This window comes from Nelumbo lutea, chromosome 5 (assembly GCF_056320005.1).
Source record: "Nelumbo lutea isolate HS-2025 chromosome 5, American lotus-T2T, whole genome shotgun sequence".
Taxonomy (NCBI): Eukaryota; Viridiplantae; Streptophyta; class Magnoliopsida; order Proteales; family Nelumbonaceae; genus Nelumbo; species Nelumbo lutea.
In genome coordinates this window covers 41,829,632-41,850,568 of record NC_142688.1, presented here as the reverse complement: position 1 = coordinate 41,850,568, position 20,937 = coordinate 41,829,632, and the positions used below count along the sequence as shown (strand labels likewise).

The following is a 20,937-nucleotide window of genomic DNA, read 5'->3' as shown; positions in this document are numbered from 1 at the left end:
AAGTGGCGATCTAATCAGGTCACGAGGTATTCAAAACAAATGAAGGTATCCGGAAGAATCAAGACGGAGATGTACCTGCTGGTCCACGTGTTCCATTATTATTGGACACTGCATGTTTGTCCTGCAGCTTAGTTCCACCTGATGCGAACTCGTCTAGAAAATTGGACTACACGTAGCATCTTCTACGGGAACCGGAGGGTACTGGTCCAATAACGATAACGCACATCACCCTAATTAATGGGACCTATGTACACAGGAATGACGTGGCACATAATAATTTGCTAAGCATTACAGCAGAACTGTATACAATTCGAACTCGTAGGAATGAACGTGATCTCATCAGGTCACAAAACAAAAGTGCATAGACTGAGAAGTCTTACCTAATAATTAAGACGATACGGAATTTGATATTTTGATTTGAATTTCTTGTTGGCAGCGCTTTCTTTTCTTTGTTTCTGTAGCGGTAATTTGATTTGAATGAGAAAACCTATATATGGGTTTGCTTTTTCTTAAGCGAAGAGAATCCGCCGGTCGAAGACTGCATAAAGAACAGGGTTTAGTGGTTTAGGGCTCCGTTATCCCGTTTAGGGCTGATTCTTGCAGTAGGTCCAGATCTCTACTTGTATTATTGCTTTTTTTTTTCTCTTTTTTTTTTGTTTTTTATGTATTTTTCTCACCAGTTAGGGTTTGTTTGTTTTGTGGGTTTTTTTTATAAGTATGCATGCTGTGTATCTTTGATGATGACTATGTATGTTACTGTGGCAAGAACGACTGTTTTTGGGATGATTTTTACTGTTTAGAGAGAAATTTAGTTATTGTCGGGTTTTCATACAAGTGTATAAACTTATGTTGTGCTTTGTCAGTGTTGATACTTGGAGTTTTAATCATGTTTACGTGCAATGTAGCTGTAAAGAGATCTATTTTAGTGTTTCAAATTGGAATGCCGAACCTGAAATTGTAATCTATCAACTTAGAGTCTGTGGTGAAGCCATTTCTCGAATTAGCTGGTCTTTTTTGAGATCTACTCAGTGTTGTGTATCTTTTAGACTGGAAATTTGCTTTTTCCGGTGGTCAATTTGGGAGGTGATGGAGCTTACGAGTCTTAATTTATTTTTACTGAACCAGAAACTACAGATTTTGACTTTGGTCTGGAAACTGTAGGGTTAGGAAGAAAGAGTACACCTTTTTCATTCATTTTGTAATGCTTATTTTAATCTAGTTTGATTTTGAGAGGAATATGCCTTTTGTCATTCTTAGAGATTTTTTGGGTGCATTTTCTAATGTGTATTTGAAGTGGTTTAGAGTTCTTGTCTAAACAACTCAACCGTTAAAAGTTAGCTACTTGAGCCATTTGGCAAGCTTTCCTAAGCACCCACAAAAGTTCCAAATAGCACTTAGTATGTGGCATGAAGGGAGACATTGTTTGTTCATGGTAAAAAAATTCAGTCCAAAAGAACTCTCTACATTTTTGGATAGACCCTGTACTATTGGCAAGTTGTATATGATTAAGCAATTAAAAGTGTGAATGGCTATTATCCATTGGGGGAACTCCCATACAAGGTTGGTTATAACAATATAAGGCTCAAATGGAATGTGGGATTGAACAATGACCAATGCAATTGTAATCATATCTAATGAACCGTCTATCCAATTTGAGGCGGTTTCCAAATGCTCTGTTAATGGTAATTCCTATCAACATTTGATAACCTAAAACCTGTATCTATGGTTATGATCAAACTAGCCATCCATTCGTCTACTACAGGACCATTAAAACAGGAGTAACAAGAAGCTGACAAGAAAGGCTTATCAGTTGCACTCAATTCTATGGGCCTTAAGGCTTGGCATTTATTATTACTCTTAGTTCAAGTGGTTGTGCCCATCAGATAAACAATATTGGTGTTTGTTGCCATTTGCTATTTTCTGCTACCTTTAGTAGACTTGCTGAATGTAAGGTTAAGTAAAGCTAAGTGTTAATTCTAGGACACCAGCGCACATAAGACATTAGTGATAAGGAGTGGCAATTGGGTGGGCTGGGTTGGACATTGGTTGAAGTGCAATCCTTCCACTAACCACCCACACCCATTACACACCCATTGCTCAGCCTAATCCTTATCCAACCTTATGGACCTTATCCATTCACTCAAACTCGTTTAAAGTGAAAAAGCTCTCCTCTTTTTCTCCACCTATCCACATCAAGCATGGAGATCAACTGTTATTAGAAAGATAAGGCCATGCATTATGTGTTGACAAATGTTTGTATATCTTGGTTGTTCATTTGCACTCGCCCCTTTGTGTAGACTTTTGCTTGAAAGCTCAGCAAGATTTAAGGTGGTGGTTGTTTCATGGGATTGGAAACACTTTAAAGAACTTGCCATTGTTGATTTGAACTGTTCAATTGATCTTATTGATTCCAGTGACGGTCCCAACACTTCAAACAAATGATTCTTATCAAAATATCCAGTTATTTTTTCTTTTCTTGGCAAACTATAGCGTTCATCTCTTCCCAAATGGACCAAAGAATAACAGCTCCAATACACCTCAATCAAACTTCACTTTTAGTTGGAGAAGAAGAGTGTTTGCAATTCTTAGAAGCATAAGAACATGAAACAAATGGGCAATAAATAGAATCATTTTTAGAATTGCAATAAGGGGCCCTTACTTGGTGTAATAGTAAAATCTTGGGTTGACAAGCATGATATTGTGGGTTTGAATCTGAGAATGTCCACTTTGTGCTGACAAAAAGGCCAAAGTTCAGGCCCATACCTGGTCCACCCCTCCCAAGACCCCAGATAGCTGTGACCAACATTGGATTATGGCCTATTTTTATTCTTAGAATTTCAAGAAACATATATTACAGGGGGGCATACCTCAATTTATTTTGTTTGTCTTTCTGAATTTTCTATCAGATGAGTAAACATATGGGACCCTTGCAATGAAAGCGAGTGCTCTCATCTGATAACTAGACTGGAAAAGTTACCATTCAATGTGGTCCTTCTTCCATGAGAGACATTTTGACTAGTTAATTGTAATAGACAATATTATGGTGCGAAAGCTAAATAACCAACATCAGAAATATCTGTGAATTTTATATATTTTCTATTCTTGGATAATAGGGATATTTGTCCATTTTACATCTCATTTGGGGTTGGTTTAGTATTTATTTTTGTCTACTCATATATTATTTTCATATTTTAGGAGTTTTGAGTTTTTGTCAAGTATGATAGTGGAAATTTTGTCACTTCTGTTTTTCTTAGTTCTAGTAGAATTAACTACCTTTGTACAATTCATCCATGTGTCCCTCAAAATATCAAATATTGGTTTCAATCATAGTCATATATCACTCAATTCTTCAACCAGTGTAACACAAAACAATAACCATGATCAGTTTTGTCAGAATTTGCTTAGCTTGATATGGTCAGACAGTCTAAATGGTTTAATGCCAGCTGCAAGTGGAGACATAAGTGTAATTAAGAAAGGAACACAAACAATAATTTTTTTTTTGATCAATAACTTTGAAACTTTTATTGATTGAAATATTTTAGGATACAACAATAAGTTACAAAAGAAATCAGCATAGTAAGCTGACCCAGTACAGAATTACAAGTGTGCCCAAAACATATCCGTTCTGTGAACCCCTGGCTTTGCTAAGCTATCTGCCAAACTGTTGGCAGATCTCCTTACCCATCCCACCTGAATTGACAAGTTCCTTGACATCCATTTAAATCTTCTGAATTCATTCTTCAACTGCCATGTCACCCCTTCCCCTTTCTGCAACCATTTTATTACAGTTTTTGAATTTCCCTCGATGTTCAGTCTATTGATCCCCAACTTTTTAGCCTTCTCAACCCCATAAACTGCAGCTAGAAACTCTGCCCTTGTCACATCACCTACCTCCACAGGACCGGAATAAAGGGCAATGGTGGAACCATTTTCGTCTCTAATCGCCGCCGCCGCCGCCCCCCTCCCCCCCCCAATACTTGAAGGGCCTGGGTTACCCACACAACTCCCATCAAAATTTCTTCCAACCCTCTGTTGGGAGGGGACCAAGTCTCAACAAACTGTCATCTCATAGATGATGAAGCAGCAATGAGTCCCCACACCCTGAAAAAATCTTCAACCTTGAAAGCTGAAAACAGCTTCGAACTTTTTACCCAGTGAGCCACCCTTAATGTTATTGTTTCAACTAAAGCTTCCTTGAATTTTTCTTTACTTTCGAAAATCCTATTGTTTCTTTCCTCCCAGATGGTCCAAAGTATTGCTGCTCTAGTGCATCTCCAAAGAATCCTTCCCCTCCTTGTCATACCACTGATACCATTATGGTTGAATAAGCCTTTCACCCTGTCAGGAGGGACCACCTGCACCCAAAAAGGGAAGTAAACCAATTCCAAATAAAACTGACAAAAGGGCAAGATATAAGGTGGTGGAAAACAGTCTCACCATTCAATTTACACACGACACACCAGTTAGGGGACAAGCACCAGTTTGGTCTTTTCCTTTGAATTACATCAAAGGTGTAAATACAACCATGAGAAACTTCCCAACAAAAAGCACTGACTTTAGGGGGGGATAGGAGGGCACCAAATTTTTTTGACTGGAAATTGAGAAGATTGTGTGGCAACCATCGAATGTAGAAAGGATTTACAAGAAAAGGACCCTTTGGCATTAGGACCCCAAATTCTAGAATTTGACCCACCTTCCCCCAAACAAACTGAACTCAACAATCCTAACAGCTCAGACACTGCAAGAAGTTCAGACTCTCTAATAATTTTTAATGTACTGTTTTTGTACCCTTCTATCAACTATTGGATAAGAAGGAATATTTTTGATTGTCTAATGAAAAACTTTTTACTGTTGCTTATAAAAAGTAGAAATAGAGATATTTTTAATGCATTCTTTCTTCTTGCATTTGTTAAAATTGCACCTCCTTAATTGTCATGTGTGATTGGAAGAAATAGCTGTATACAATAGAGATCAGTATTTGCACTTTTTTAGATGGCCATGCTAAAGAATAATTGAAATTGACTATCTGATTAAGTTTGGGAAATCAAGCAATGTACTTTGTTTCTTTTGCAAAATAAGTAGCTTAATTTCCTTTGTAATTTGTGACTGAGGAGTTTATATTGTGGAGGGAAGTGCTCTTTGTGGTGATTCTGTGCAAAGTTGTTTAGGATGCTATCTACTAGTTGATGATGACAATCCTCCTGGTTTGTCAATTGATGATACCATCTCAGTTCATCAACATGGTTTGGTGCATTATTTCTTTTGATACAATTACTAAATGATATGTTTGACATTTATTTCAGGTAAGTTGTTTTGGTGTTCTATGATATATAGAGGTAATTACATGTTTTTTGATGATCCATTTTTCCAGGAACCATGCATTTATGTTGCAATATATGCACAAGCTATTTTATTTGATTCTTTCTTCGTTGTGGAGATCAATTGCCTCCTTTGATTTAAGAAAGCATGGGATTGTCTGCCCATGACACTGCATTCAAGAGTTTGGCTCTTAAGCCAGATGCTCCTTTCTGACAATCTCATCATGAATTCTCAAGCTGGAGATAACATTGAAGAAAATGGAGGTTTTAACAACTCAAATGCATCTTTAAATGGGGTTGTCATTGAACCAACAGTAAATGCTAATATTCTGACTGAGGGTAATGAAAGCCACACTATCATTTTCTATTTTCTTCCTTTTTTAAGTCACTTACTTGTGGTTTGTTTTACAGCTAAGCAACGAGTGGATTTGGTGGAATGGTTAAATGGCATTCTTCCTGATTTAAGGCTTTCATTGGAAGCTTCTGAAGAGGATATAAGAGCCAGCTTAATTGATGGAACTATTCTGTGTAGTATTTTAAACATGCTAAGTCCTGGCTCTGTAAATGAGGTGGATTCTTTTGACCTGGTCCTCTTTTGAATTTTCAGTGGTACTGTCAGTTATTAGTTTTAAGAATTGGGATTTCATTTAGTAATAGTTGTCTTGTAGGTGGATAGTTCTGATCTTTCTTCTGAGTTTTATTTGGAGAATGTCAAAAGGTTTCTGATAGCCATGGATGAAATGGGATTGCCCAGGTTTGAACTCTCAGACCTGGAACAGGTATACATTGTATTTCATGAATGACTAGTTTTCTGGACAAAATATGTTGTGTGTGGGAATACAAATTCTGGGTCATGGATATCTCACAAATGCTTACAGTCTTGCATGGCATACACATTAAAAGGCGCGCCTCAGGTGCACCTAGGCACACAGGTGAGGCGTATTTTAGGGTAGGTGCCTCGCCCAGGCCCTAAGTGCATCCCTTTCAAAAGGTGCACGCCGGGTGTGCCTAGGTGTGCTCTTGGTGTGCCTTGCGCCTCAGCCCAGGTGTGTGCCTTTTGAAAATTTGACGCTTTTTTCCTTTTGGAGTCTAGCGGTTGGGTCAGGGGCAGAACCCCCGGACCCCTGTGCCATGCCCCTCGAGGCAAGCCCAAATAAGTCCACGTTAGGGTTGCTCACTCACCGAAGCGGAGTAGAACCCCCCTTTTTGGTAATGTTGTTCATTCATTCATCTTAATAAAATATCTTCTTAAAAAGCAATTAAAACTATAAAATCATTATTTTTTGTGTGAAAACTAAGAATTTAAGACCCTAACATGGGCTTGTTTGGGCTTGCCTTGAGGGGCGTGGCACAAAAGCGGCTCGTAGAATCAGGAATGTAATATGTCACATTAGCTACTTGAAGTAATGTAATTGAGAAAAAAAGAGATTGTGGGCTTTATATGCTTGAAAATGTTTTGTATGTTTGATTTTATTTTTAAATTCTCTTTTGAATATGCTTTACATGTTTATGTTTATGTATTTTGATTTTAGATAATAGGTTTTTTAAAACATTTGTTTTAAAATTTAAGTTTATATTTTTATTAATATTATTTTTAAAATTTTTTGATTTTTTGCATTTTTTGAAAAATTTTGCATTTTTTTTTTAAATTTTGCGCCTTTCTTAAAAAGGCGTGTGCCTTGCCTTGCGCCTCAGGCGCAAATTGACCCCTATGCCTTTTTTTGCCTCTTGCGCTTTTAAAACACTGGGCATACACCTGATCAGAGACTAACATGTTGTACATCTTGTCACACTAAAACATATGTAACATAAGTTCGTGCATCAAAGATATAGTCATACATTGGAAGTATGGTTCTAGTATATTTGTTTGAGTTGATGTTCTATAGCATATTCACCCTCTCTGTTTCTTATGGTTAACTGGTACAGGGCTCTATGACTACAGTTTTAGATTGCCTGTTGACACTTAAGGAGGAATTTAATTCCACTTTTGGAGGAGATAATATTTATAACTTGGATTCAGTTGCTAAGTCTGGAGGCCAACCTAGGAAGAGATGGAAAATCTCTGAACTTGAATGTTTGGAGGGAATTAATGGTACACATTTGGATGCATCTTCACATGGACAGCATACTATACTATCTAGAGAAGAGAGACGAAAGAGTTTTCCTGATTCAAAATTTCAACATGTTCGGCATGGTAGGGAAAGACTTATCTTTCTGGTGTTTAGTGGCAAACATTGTAGTGAGACATTGACTGCTATATGTCTTGTATGTCTTGCAGTTGTTTCATGATTTGCATTGACTGAATTGATATTGTGGAGAAGCTATTATATGATGGCTACTTGTAACTTGCAAACATTTTTTCCCGGTTAACTGGGACAAATCATTTAGCAGTCAATTTATGCACTTTTTGGTGCTGAATCTTTCTCTCTGTCAGACACAAATTTTTCCTCCTGGCTATTATCAGTTGGTCGGGCCTAAAGTATCTACAAGAACATTGATATTGTATGGATTGCTATATACTTACTCTAGGATGGGTATCTAATTATACCAAGGCATCAATGATGAGGCCATGGATTGCTCTTCATATTCATTTATCAACTCATGCTTCTTTTTATTGCTTCAAAATTAAAGGTCTAATTTATTTGGATATAAGCTAATAAGATAGACCAATGGTCTCTGTTTGCAATCCTTTTATGATTTTCTCTTTTATTTCTTGTTATCTTGTAAACCTATTCTTTCCGAATTCACCGGTATCCTTTTGGATGATGTGGGGTATTATATTGTATATGTTGTAGACCATAATTGTTTCCTTTTATAGTAAATTCCGGAGGGATCCGCCAAATGTCAACCTTTCTGTCTTTCTTTGGAGTCTCACTCACTATCTTGATGAAAAAAGAAAATCTCTATCACTGTTGAGACCACTTAGAATCCAGGAGAGATGAACTCTATAGCTGGTGGCTTAAATCAGAGTTAATTTTTTTATTTTTATTTTTTATTTTCTATAGGGTTATAGTGGCAGCTCTATGCCTAAGTAGTCCTTAGATAGGGGCTATAGTGCAAGGGATGTTTTGTCCTTTTCTTTTGCTTGCATGAAATTTGTGCGCATATCTTTGTACATTTCGGTTACTTCCTAAAAGTAAAATGTTTTTGCTTAGGAGAGTTGTGTTGTTATGGTCACACTATCCGGCAGCGCACTGTGGCGCAGTCATAGGCAGCAACACGCATAGCAGGCCACACAACAGCAAACACCGCCTGGCAGCGCCGCACCACGCGGCAGCACACACTGCGCACAAGCCCGGCACCACAGAGCAGTGGCACCATGGCGCGCAGCACGCACCGCCAGGCAGCAGTGCGCACCGCACCGCACGCACTGCACGGCAGCATGCACCGCGCACACGCCCGGCACCGCACGGCAGCGGCACCATGAGCCGTGTGCACGCATTGCGCGGTAGTAGCACTGCACGCACGCACTGCGCGATAGCAACACCATGAGCCACGTGCACGCACCCAGCAACAGTAGCAGCAGAGTGGGGCCCACACGACAGCTCATAGGGGTGGGCCCATCCTTATCTAGACACGTCAAGCCAACTCGTCGCCAGCTTATCTTATCCCTTATCTTATCTTATCCTCATCTTTATCTTATCTTAAGTAAGAGTGTGTTACCAATAGGAGTAGGTAATTAGGAGTTTGAGTTCAAGTTGGAGTTTGAGTTTAATTAGGAATTTCCTTCTGTAATCTCCTATTTAAGGAGCTACAAATTGAAATAAAGGCATTCGGTTTTTGCAGTCAAGAAAGAGAGTGAGGAGAGTTCGGGTGATCTCTTGGACAAATCACCCATTAGGAGAGTTCGGGTGATCTCTTGGACAAATCACCCACACGATTGCCACCATAGGGTCTGTACGCAAGACCAAGGGCAAGGGAAGACAGGTGTCTCTCCCGGGGGACTGACCCGTGACGAGATCCTACGCGCGGGCCCATAACAATTTGGTATCAGAGCCAAACGTCACGGGCGATATGGAACAGCTATCATCCAAGGTCAACGAACTGGAACATAGGCTAGCAGAAACTAGCATGGAGGTTCGTGAAGTCAAGGAAGATGTCCGAGAGCTGCGACGCCGCCTGGAAGCATTCATCTCCAACAAAGAAATGAGTTCTGAGGGAACCACCAACACCAATAGACGCCGTCCGGACTGGGCAGAGGCATGCATTGAGCAACAGATCATTGCCCCTACAGCCGCAGTTATTTCCAAGGATCAACGCACAGAGGATGAAACTGTAAAGTCTCCTCCTTGGGTCGGGGACGATGTCACGAACATTATAGTAGAACCTGCAGAATGCAGTCCTTTGACGAAGACAGGTGGGCTTGGCGATGTTGCTGGGGCTTTACCGAAGGCCTTGGCTCGGCGTGGACATAAAGTTATGGTTGCGGCACAACAGTATGGTAACTATACAGAAATCCAAGAAATAGGAGTGCGCAAGAGATGTAAGGTGGAGGGGTAGGATATAGAGGTAACTTTCTTCCAAGCTTATATTGATGACATGGATTTTGTGTTCAAGGACAACCCTATGTTTTGTAATAATGAGGAAAATATATATGGGGAAGGCCGAGAGGATATTTTAAAATGCATGGTTCTCTTCGGTAAGGCCGCTCTTGAGGTCCTCTACTGTATGCATACTTGGTGCATTCTTATGATCCACAGCATAGCACACCGGGGTCGTGGTCCAGTACGTGATTTCTGTTATGTGGATCTTCCACAAAACTACTTCAAACTATATGACCCAGGAGGTAGGGAACACTTCAATGTCCTTGCGGCTGGCTTGAGTGTAGCAGAGCGTGTAGTCATTGTAAGCCATGGTTACGCCTGGGAGCTGGAAACTAAAGAAGGTGGCTGGGGTCTGCATCAAATAATCCAGCTTTATGCACTGAGCAACGGGGCAGTCCTAGTTGTTCATGCTGTTGGTGGACTGAGAGATAGTGTGTAGCCGTTTGATCCATTGGCGGAGTTCCAAGCCATGTATCCGAAATACGAGCTTGAGGACAAGCTCGTAGTCCGGGAGGGGTGTAATGTTATGGTCACACCATCCCGTAGCTCACTGCGGCACAGTCATAGGCAGTAGCACGCACAACAGGCCGCACAACAGCAGGCATCGCCTAGCAGCGCCGCACAGCAGCACGCACTGTCGATAGCGCGCAACACACATCGCCAGGTAGCAGCACGCACCGCATGGCAGCACACACCGTGCACACGCCTGACACCACACGGCAGCGGCACCATGGCACGCAGCACGCACCGCCAGGCAGCAGTGTGCACCGCACGCACTGCACGGCAGCACGCACTGCACGGCAGCACGCACCGCCCACACGCCCGGCACCGCACGGCAGTGGCACCATGAGCCGCGCGCACGCACTGCGCGATAGCAGCATTGCATGCACGCACTGCGCGATAGCAGTACCATGAGCCGCGCGCACGCACCCGGTAGCAGCAGCAGAGCGGGGCCCACACGACAGCTCATAGGGGTGGGCCCACCCTTATCTGGACACGTCAAGCCAACTCGCTGCCAGCTTATCTTATCCCTTATTTCTTATCCCTTATCTTATCTTATCTTATCCTCATCTTTATCTTATCTTAAGTAAGAGTGTGTTACCAATAGTAGGTAATTAGGAGTTTGAGTTCAAGTTGGAGTTTGAGTTTAATTAGGAATTTCCTTCTGTAATCTCCTATTTAAGGAGCTACGAATTGAAATAAAGGCATTCAGTTTTCGCAGTCAAGAAAGAGAGTGAGGAGAGTTCGGGTGATCTCTTGGACAAATCACCCACGTGATTGCCACCATAGGGTCTGTACGCAAGGCCAAGGGCAAGGGAAGACAGGAGTCTCTCCTGGTGGACCGACCCGTGACAAGATCCTACGCGCGGGCCCATAACATGTGTTTACATGATATTATTCCCGTGGGGATTTTAATGTTTTGCAGGTCCATGCAGATTTTGAAATGTTTATGCAACATGGTACCAGAAACATATACATGTAACCTGCAACGGGATATGAACATTTACTGCTTTGAGATAGTTCTTGCTGAAACGAACTCAACAAAATTTGATTATATGCAAGCCCAATCTGATAAAGATGAAATAAACTGAATTTTCCTTTGTTTATAATTTAATATGGCCATTAACTTGTGATGCCTTACATTGATGCTAGACATGAAGCAATCTTGTATTACAGGATTTAAAATAAATGGGTGACTGCATTGTGAACTCTTGATGTGCTTTATTGCTCAAGCAGTTGATTTTCCTTTTTCTATTTCTTTTTGTAGGCCCTTCGGCTGCATTAATACATCACGTTGGGCATAAATTTCATGATTTATTTCAGTTGAAACAAGGGCGCTATGCCGATCTCCCTGCCACTAAGATTTCAGAAATGTTGAAATCTACCAGTTTAGAGGTAATTTCCTGTACCTATTGTAAAATGGCCTCAGTAATTGATCAAGTTGGTTTCATCATTAGATAATAAACATTCTGTTTTTTATGCCTCTCCAAGTGATTATCATGTTTCCCCTTATCCTCACCTTTGTTTATACTATTTATTTATTTATTGCAGAATGCTCCAACTCAGTCACTATTGAGTGTTGTGAAGGGGATTTTAGATGAAAGCATTGAAAGGAAGAATGGGGAAATAGCTCATGTATGCCAAATGATAAGACATTTTGATGTTATAGTAAACCACCAGTGGATCAATAACAGAATCTCTAATGTGAAAAATTGTTTTTTTCCTTGTTTTGCACAGCGTGTGGCATGTCTTTTGAAAAAAGTAGTGCAGGAGATTGAACGGCGGATTGCTACACAGGCAGAACACTTGAGAACTGTAATATAATTTCAGGAATTGGTTGTTTTGAAGATAATTTTTTTGTCTATTCCTTATTATTGTTCTCATATCTGCAGCAAAATAATCTCTACAAGGATCGCGAAGAGAAGTACCAATCTAGGATCAGAGTACTTGAAACCCTTGCAACTGGTGTTCATGAGGAGACGAAGGTGCATTAACAATTGACAATCATACATTTTGATGGCATGAACATTTTTCTAATTCTTTATTATACCACTAGTGTTCGCTCATATAAGTTGAAAAGGTTCCTTTTTTTGTTACAGATTGTTATGAACCAACTGCAGCAGATGAAGGTCTGATTTTAACCTATCATCAATTTTTTGATTTTCATAGCTATTTGAGCACTTTTTCCTCATGTCTATCTCAATTTCATTGTCTTTTTCTGAAATATATATATTTTTCACAAATCCTTGCTCTCTTCTTTATCCACTACTAGTGTTTTTTTTTGTCTCACAATTTTATCCACTGCTCTTTTTAAAACATTTGCATGTTATATCCATAGTTTTCAAGGCACTTAAGGGAGGCTAGGCAACCATGGGGTGCTAGGTGATGGAATTTGAAAATATTAAATTTATTGAATTCCTATACGCTTTTAAGTTATTTTATTGGTTTTGTATGCTAACTTGCAAGCATGTACACTAACTATTAACACTAGAATCCTTCAAATGAGTATAAATTTCATATAAACTAATTAAGGGGTGGAGGGTTGGGATTTGGGAGAGAGCTAGTAATTATACATCTTCAATTTGCTGATGACATAATCTTGCTTAACGACAGTGGTGATGAAGAGAATATAAGGGATCATTTGGTTATTTGTTGTTCGCAAATCAGAATAAGGGCCTTATTAGGTAAATGGCTGTGGAGATTGGCAATAGAGGCTGGTAAACCATGGCACAAAGTGATGGTGAACATTCATGGTTTGTAGGTTAATGGATGGGATGAAGGTGTGGTTGTAAGGGCCTCCTAGAATCTCCTTGTAAAGCTATATGTATTCTCTCTGTATTTTTATCTTACATCAGGTATGATGCAAATTCTGTTCACAGAATTTTGTTTTGGGAAGACATGTGGATAGGTTACTCCCCATTGAAAGACATCTTCCCTTCTCTTTATGCCATTCAAACCTACAAACTTGAGCTTGTGTTTAAATCTGTTTCCTTTTCTATTCATGGGCTGGATTGGGATCTCTATTTTCATAGGGGTTTTAGAGACTTGAAAACCCCTATTAAAATCTTAGATGGTGTCTTCTTTGATTTCTGTAGACCAGATTGTCATGTTTGGATTACCCACCCTTGTGGAACCTTTTCTTGTGCCTCTTTCTTTTGTGCTCTGTCCAAACCTAACTCATTGGTGCACTTCTTTTCCATCTAAAGAGATTTGGAGCAATTCCATGCCTCTTAAAATAAGGGCTTTCTGTTGGGAGGTGTATCATGAGGTAATCAACATGTGCAAAAGACCTCAGAAGAAGAGACCTGGCTGGTATCTCTCTCTACATGTTTGTATCTTGTGTTTAGCTAGTGTGTAATCTTTCCATTCACTAATCTCATTTTTATTTATTTCTTGTGTTTAGGAGTGGTGTTTCTTGCTTTTTGGTCGCAGGTGGACCCCTCCAAATTATGTAACAGAGAGGTCTGTTTAGTCTAACAACATTTCTTCAACAAAAAAAGAGGCGGAATCATGTAGAGATGCTTTAAGAGCAGTTACTGTTTGGACGATTTGGGAGAAGAGGAATGCAAGGACATTAATGGAAAGTGTCACTCCAAGGAAGTTTTATTTGGTTGCACCAAAAGTAATGTGGAATGGATATCTTTGGCCTGTTTTTCATGATGACGTCCTTGGAGGTTGGAGGATGGTAGCCAGTTCATTTACTAAAGTGGCAGTGCTTCAAAAAATGGTGTGAACCACTTCGAGGTGAACCATAAAACTAACTATTATTGGAATCAGCATCAACAATCCTGCCCCATCAGGGGTGGGAGGGGTCTTTAGAGTTGCAATGGTTCTGTAATAGCACTATTTTTTCATGACCTATTGGTAATGTGAACAAAATAAGAGCCGAGGTATTAACTGTTGCATAGGGTTCAACAGCAAGGTAATGTGGCTTTATAGACTAGTAATCAAGGGGATAAATTGGCTGGTTAGAGAAGTAGTTGTAACTTTTCAATGGGTTCAAAGATCTGTAAATGCAATGGCTAAACAAGGGGTTTGTGGTGAACAAATGTTATAGGCTTGATTGTAATATTATTAAGATGGGGTAGATGGCTAGTCTGGCCTATTTTTGGGTTCTAAGCCTTGTATGTACTTTATTCTTTCTTAATTTTAATAAAGTTTTGTTACCTATAAAAAAAAAGTTAGAACATTGTCTTATTAACACAAACATGGAAAATTAGAAACACAACGAAATAAGGGATTCTTAGAGATTGAAGTGCAAGGAGTGGAACACCCCTGGTGAAGTGAGACAATAACTTTTGAAAAAAAGAAACTTTATTATGAAACAATGTGCAAATATAAATTTGAAGAAATAAAATATTTCAAGATACCTACTAGAAGAACTGGTTAAAGCATTGTGTTATTAATATAAATAACATCCATGTACATGCAAGTCCCTAATAGGAAAAGTTGTTTAAACATGAAAAATTTTGATAAGAGCTATATAGTGGGGATCAACATGGAGGAGAGGGCTGAGGTTTTGGGGTGTGTGGTTTCACAATGGCCTTTGAAGTATTTGGGGATGCCTTTAAACATTCCGAATGTCCCCATTGGTCTCCACAAACCCAAGGATTTGTAAGTTAAACTTTGACGAGGGTAGTGAGGGTAACCTAGGACCTTCAGGTGTAGGAGGTGTATTCAGAGACGGAAGTGGGAAAGTGTTTGCATTGTTCTTAGGTCCCATTGGGAGGGGTGACTCTCTTAGAGCTGAAATGCATGCCTTTCTAGAAGGTTTAAGGAAGGCAAAAGAATTGAATGTTCATAAAGCTGATTGTTGAAGGAGGCTCCCAACTAGTATTAAATTGGTTAAGGAAGGATTGTGGACTTTGGATGTACGCTATGAGAGTAGAGAGGTTAAGTGGTTATCTAGGGGCTTGAAAATTCAATTTCAATAGGTGACGAGAACTCTACTAATGCCTTTGCAGATAACTTGGCAAAGTAGGGAGTGGGAAGGAGTCAATTATTTTGGGCTGTTCTGTAATTTTCTTTTCGGGTTCTCTGGGGAGCTAAGTCATTTTATCTCCCCTTGAGTTTTGTATGCAATTCTATTTATTTTATTAATATAAGTTTTTGTTATTGATAAAAATTGTTTAAGCATCATAGCTACAATACACAGTCGGTAAATTCCTGTTAAACATCAAATCCATGGTTTGATTAATCAAAATGTGGAACAATCTGGGTGAGGTGTACTTGGGTTCAAAGTGTACCAATCTCACCAAGCCTAGACATGCCTTTTGAAACACTGGTCCATGCTTCCAGATATTGTATAATGGTGGATGTGAGTACCAAAAGTTATGGTAAATCCAGAATACATTTTGAATATGCTTCAAATATATAGTTGATTGATTATTGTCCTCTTTGTATTATGTTAGATGTAATGTGGGAAGGGCCTTGGTGTTTAGGGGGTGATTTTAATGTTGCCAGATTCATTGAAGAGACTACCATCCCAAGGTAGAGAATTAACACAAGTATGAGAAAGTTCAATCAATTTATTGAAAGGTGTGAGCTTAAAGAGTTGTAGTTGACCTATAGTAATTTTAATTGGTCAAATTTGCAATCAATCATAGTGGCGAGCATTCATGGGTTGAGGAAAACGGATGGGTTGCTAGAATTTGGGCAAGGACTACAAGTGTATAACCTTGGAAAGCCATCCATGACTTGCCAGTTTTCTCCCCTCTTATTAGGTATGACTTAAATTTAGGCAACCTTATAAAATTTTGGGGACAAACTTGGGTGGGGAATGCCCCTTTGAAGGATCAATTTCCATCATTGTACATCCTTTTTGACTTGAAAAATGAGCTAGTTTCTTCCTTCATTATCCCTTCTTCTTCCAACTTTGGGACTGGGTGGAATTTGGGATTGAGGAGGGCTGTTAGAAATACAGACCTAAATAGCATCCTGAGTCTCCTAGGTCTTCTTGAAAGTATCTTCTTGGACCCCACAAAAGAAGACACTAGAATTTGGACCCCCGCCCCCCTTGGCTTTCTCTTGTGCCTCTTTCTTCAAAGTTGTAACACAACCAACCAATCCCTTGGGTCTTCCTTTCCTTGTCAAAGAGATTTGGTACAAACCAATTCCTCATAAGGTTGGTAGTTTTTGTTGGGAAGCATTTTTGGAAAGAATCAAAACTAGTGATTTGATCCAAAAGAAGAGACCCAAGACATGTTTATCCCCTCACAGGTGTTTTCTTTGTAAAGCTGATAGGGAGACTGGTTTTCACCTATTGGTGTCATGCCAGATTGCAAAGACTATTTGGGAATGGGCTTCTTCCCTCTTAGGGTGTAGTTGGACCCCTTCGTTGAACTTGCAGAGCATTTTTTCTTCTCTTTTCTGGTGGCATTTGAAAAAGGGGTAGGACTATATAGAGATGCCTAAGGGCTGCGGTATGTTGGTCTTTATGGGAAGAAAGAAACTCTAGGATTTTCTCCGAAGCAGAGAGAGGTGTTGAAGATACGAGAGAAATGATCCATATTAGGGTGGTGTAGTGGCTAAAATTATCAGAGCTGTTCACAAATTATATAGTCGATGATCTGTTAAGGAAATGGGGAGAGATTGCTAAATGCACCCAAGTCAAAATAGGACTGAGTTTGTCTTGGACCCCTCCCCTCTCTGGTTTTTGAAACAAAACTTTGATGGTAGTAGTAGAGGGAACCCTGGGCATTCTGGGGTTGGGGGTATGTTTAGGGATGAGAATGGGAATGTTTCAGCCTTATTCTTAGGTCCAATTGGGGTTGGTGATTCTCTTAGAGCCAAGATCTATGCATTTATGGAAGGTGTCCAAAGTGCAAAGGAGATGAATATAAGAAGACTTGTAATTGAAGGGGATCAAAGGTGGTTGTAGGGTGGCTAAATAAAGACAATACTGGGTTATGGAATTACAACAATGAAAGGAGAAAGTTTAGATGGCTGGTTAAAGACATGGAAGTCAAGATCAGTTGGTGAAGAAATCAATTAACTCGTTTGTTGATGGGTTTGCTAAGCAAGGGGTGGCGAGGGCATCTATGTTCTGGGCTTAGTTGTAACTCTAACTTCTATTCATGGGGGCTCAAGCCTCAGTTGGGGAGATAAGAAAGTTTATCTCCTCCTTTGTAATTAATATTTTTGATTGATTAATGAAATGTGTTATTGATAAAAAATTGCAATCCAATCCGATTTGTTCTACATTAGATAGGTTTTTATTCACCTTGTATTGGGAGGAGCATCAGGGTAAAGAAAAGCTTGTTTGAAGAAAGGTGGTCTTTAAGGAAACAACTGGAACATATATAATTCAAAAAAAAGATAAGTTGGAGACAAAAATCAAGGAATAACCAGTCTTCAAGGCGCCAAGGCAGGTGATAGGGGATGCTTTGCCTAGGTTCCATAACCATATTTCCTTAATAATTATCCTTAATTTTTATAAGTAAATTATAAATGTCATGTTAAAGTATAGAAAATCAATATATTCATGAGAAGAAAAAGAAGAAGAAAAAAAAACTAAAAAAACATAGGGGCTGAATCCCTATTTTTGTTTTAGGAAAAGTATAAAAGAAAAGGCGGAAGAAGAAGTGTTGGTTAGATAAAATTTTAAGTTCTTTTCTATTGGTTTAGGTTTTGAAGTCTTTGAGGGTCACTAAACAGTTTGCAATGTTTATGTTGATTAAACCCTAACAAATAAGAAAATAATAAAAAGAAATTAATAATTAATATATAAACACACAAAATGAATATTTTAGTTTAATAATGTCTATTTTATATTATAATCTCAAAAAATTAAGAATATACAAGAATTTTATTACATAACATAAAAAACTACTTGGCAATTAGGTGAGGCGAGCCTTTAAGGGTGCTTGTCACATAGGCGTTGCCTTGACAATAGAAATACCAAAGTTTTCAATGCTCTGGCTAATGGAAGGAGGAGAAACTTTGTCTCCAAATTGGTGGTGGGGGATGCCACTTTGATTGATCAAAATGGGATTGCCCATGATTTTGTGCATCATTTTAAGTTGATATTTGGGAGATCCTTGGATAGAAGAATGTGGATTGATTGTTTAGAATGGTCTAAGTTAACTAAAAACTCTAAGGTTTGTTTGGAAAGGAGATTTGAGATTGAGTTGATCAAAGAGGTTGTTTCCTCTATGGGTAGATCTAAGCCCCTGGTCCGGTTGGTTTTACAATTTCTTTCCACCAAGATTGTTAAGAAGTATTAAAAAATGATTTTTGGAAAGTCTTTAACTAATCTTTCAGGAGAGGTGTAATAAAAAATCTGATGTTGTGCACCCAAAAGATTACATGCCAATTTGTTTGATTAATAGTTTGTACAAAATCATTGCTGAGATGCTTTCTCAGAGAATTGGGGCTATGTTTTTGATCTCATTGGCTCAAGGGGCCTTTATTAATGATAGACAAATGATTAATCAGATTTTGATTGTCAATGAATGTGCTAAAGAAATGAAGAAATCAAGAAGGAAGTGATTGATTTGTAAACTAGACTTAGAAAAGGCATATGATCTTGTCGGTTGGGGTTTCTTGATTGAAGTGATAAAAAATTTTGGGTTTGGCGATAAATGGTGCAAGAGGATCTTAGGATGTGTTAGGACATGCCATTATTCAAATTTGGTCAATGGAACCATGGTTGATCATTTCCAAGCTATCAGGGGAATTAGGAAAGGGAGCCTCCTTTTTCCATTCTTGCTCACTCTAATTGCGGAAGTTCTTGGAAGATTGATCCTTAGGGCTGATGCTAGGAACATAGTGAGGGCTGGAGAATTGGTAGAGAGGAGATTCCTGTCACTCACCTTCAATTTGTTGATGATACAATCTTGTTTTGTGATGAAAATGACTTATGATGGGTGGGAAATTTAATGATGATAGTCTTGATCTTTGAGAAAATATCGAATTTGAAAGTGAATTAGGACAAAAGTTGTCTTGTGGGATTGAACGTGGAAGATAGACAAATTGCTAAAGGAGTTGAGGTGTTGGATTGTAAGGTGGATAACTTGCCTGTGAACTATTTAGGTTTACCCTTGAGGTTTTGGAAACCAGTTGTTGAAGGATTTTCCAATAGGTTGTTTTCGTGGAAGAAGTGTTACTTGTCCTTAGGGGGTAGGATAACCCTAATTAGGTCCACTCTTGCAAATTTTCCAATTTATTTTTTGTACGTCTTTAGGGTTCCAAGAGGGATTAACAAGCAACTAGAAAAAAATGATGAGAGATTTCTTATGGGAGCAAGGGGAGGAGAAAAAAAGACCACAAAGTCAATTGGGAGGTGGTTAAAAGAAGTAAGAAGTTTGGTGGGCTAGGGTTATTCAGGATAAGAATGTGGCTCTACTTGCAAAATGGCTTTGGAGATTGCCAATTGATAGGGACAAGCTGCGGGTGAAGGTGATTATTAGTATTCATGGTCTCGTGGTTGATGATTAGGATGATGGTGTGTTGGCCAGGGCTACAAGAGCTTCCCCTTGGAAGTCTATTCATGCCATCCTTCATTCTTACCATTTGTTAGGTATGATCCTTGTTCTGTTAATCTTGTTAAATTATGGGTGCATTTATGGTTGGGTAATGAAACTCTCAAAGAGCAATTTCCCTCAACTTATAGGGGTGATCATGATTGGGGTCGAGAAAGCCCGGGCTCGACCCGACCTAGGGTTCCGAGCTTGTAACATAAGCCTTAGCCCAGGTCTACACGGGTTTGGGCTGGGCCGGGTCTGATTCTGGGCCAATGTCTTTCATATATAAAACATTACATATCTATAATATTTTATATTAAATGACAACATGCATATAAACTTTTATTTTATATATTATATAATATAAAATATTACATATAATATAAATTATGCATGTCATGCTATAATATTTATATATAAAATATATAATATAATGTAAAATAACATGTATACATATGTATACATTATACACAAAATGTGCAAGTTTAAATATATGTGGCCGGGCTTAAAGTATTAAGCCCAAGCCCGGCCCTAAAATTTGTGGGCCCAGGTCTGAACACAAAACCTAGGCCCAAGCCCGGAATTTCCGGGCCGGGCTGAAATGATCACCCCTAGTTTGGGAGCTAGGACTTAGGATAGGTCTTAGAGACTGCGAGGTCAACAATATTTTACCTTGATCCAACATCTTGAGAGTGTATTTGGACCCTTCAAGAAGGGAATGCAGAATCTGGACTCTCTCTCCATCAGGTACTTTCACTTGTTCTTCTTTCTTTCTATCTCCAATCCAGTCCAATTATTGCCAGGTTCAACTTTTCCCAATTAATGAGTTTCGGAGTAAGCCTATTCCGCCTAGGATAGGTGGCTTCCGTTGGGAAGTGATTCTTGGTAGGGCTAATACTTGTGATTTTCTCCAACGGAAAAGACCTAACTGGTGCTTATCTCCTTATTGATGTCTTCTTTGTAAGGCTAATGATGAGTCTTCCTTTCGCTTTTTAATCTCTTGTCCTTTTGTATTTCCAGTTTGGGATTGGTTTCTTTCTTATTTGGGTGAAGGTGGAATCCCCCATCAACTATACAAAGCCTATTTGACCCCACCTTTGCTAGTTGGAA

At 39.2% G+C, this 20,937-nt stretch overlaps 1 protein-coding gene across 3 annotated transcripts in view; it reads left to right on the top strand.

The window, feature by feature from the left end:
• The first annotated feature begins 389 nt into the window (after window positions 1-389).
• Window positions 390-20,937, top strand: part of LOC148851965 (kinesin-like protein KIN-14C) — a 37,177-nt gene continuing 16,629 nt past the window's right edge. Inside the window, exons 1-10 of one of the 3 annotated variants that reach the window (XM_088944488.1) lie at window positions 390-602; window positions 5,372-5,657; window positions 5,730-5,887; window positions 5,987-6,097; window positions 7,245-7,512; window positions 11,631-11,758; window positions 11,915-11,998; window positions 12,101-12,178; window positions 12,256-12,348; window positions 12,463-12,492. In XM_088944488.1, the coding sequence (XP_088800614.1) occupies window positions 5,483-5,657; window positions 5,730-5,887; window positions 5,987-6,097; window positions 7,245-7,512; window positions 11,631-11,758; window positions 11,915-11,998; window positions 12,101-12,178; window positions 12,256-12,348; window positions 12,463-12,492 (1,125 nt within the window). In that variant the 5' untranslated portion in view covers window positions 390-602; window positions 5,372-5,482. Of the gene's footprint in view, window positions 607-5,371; window positions 5,658-5,729; window positions 5,888-5,986; window positions 6,098-7,244; window positions 7,513-11,630; window positions 11,759-11,914; window positions 11,999-12,100; window positions 12,179-12,255; window positions 12,349-12,462; window positions 12,493-20,937 lie in introns of all 3 variants that reach the window. The other 2 variants (XM_088944489.1, XM_088944490.1) reach the window with 2 other exon arrangements.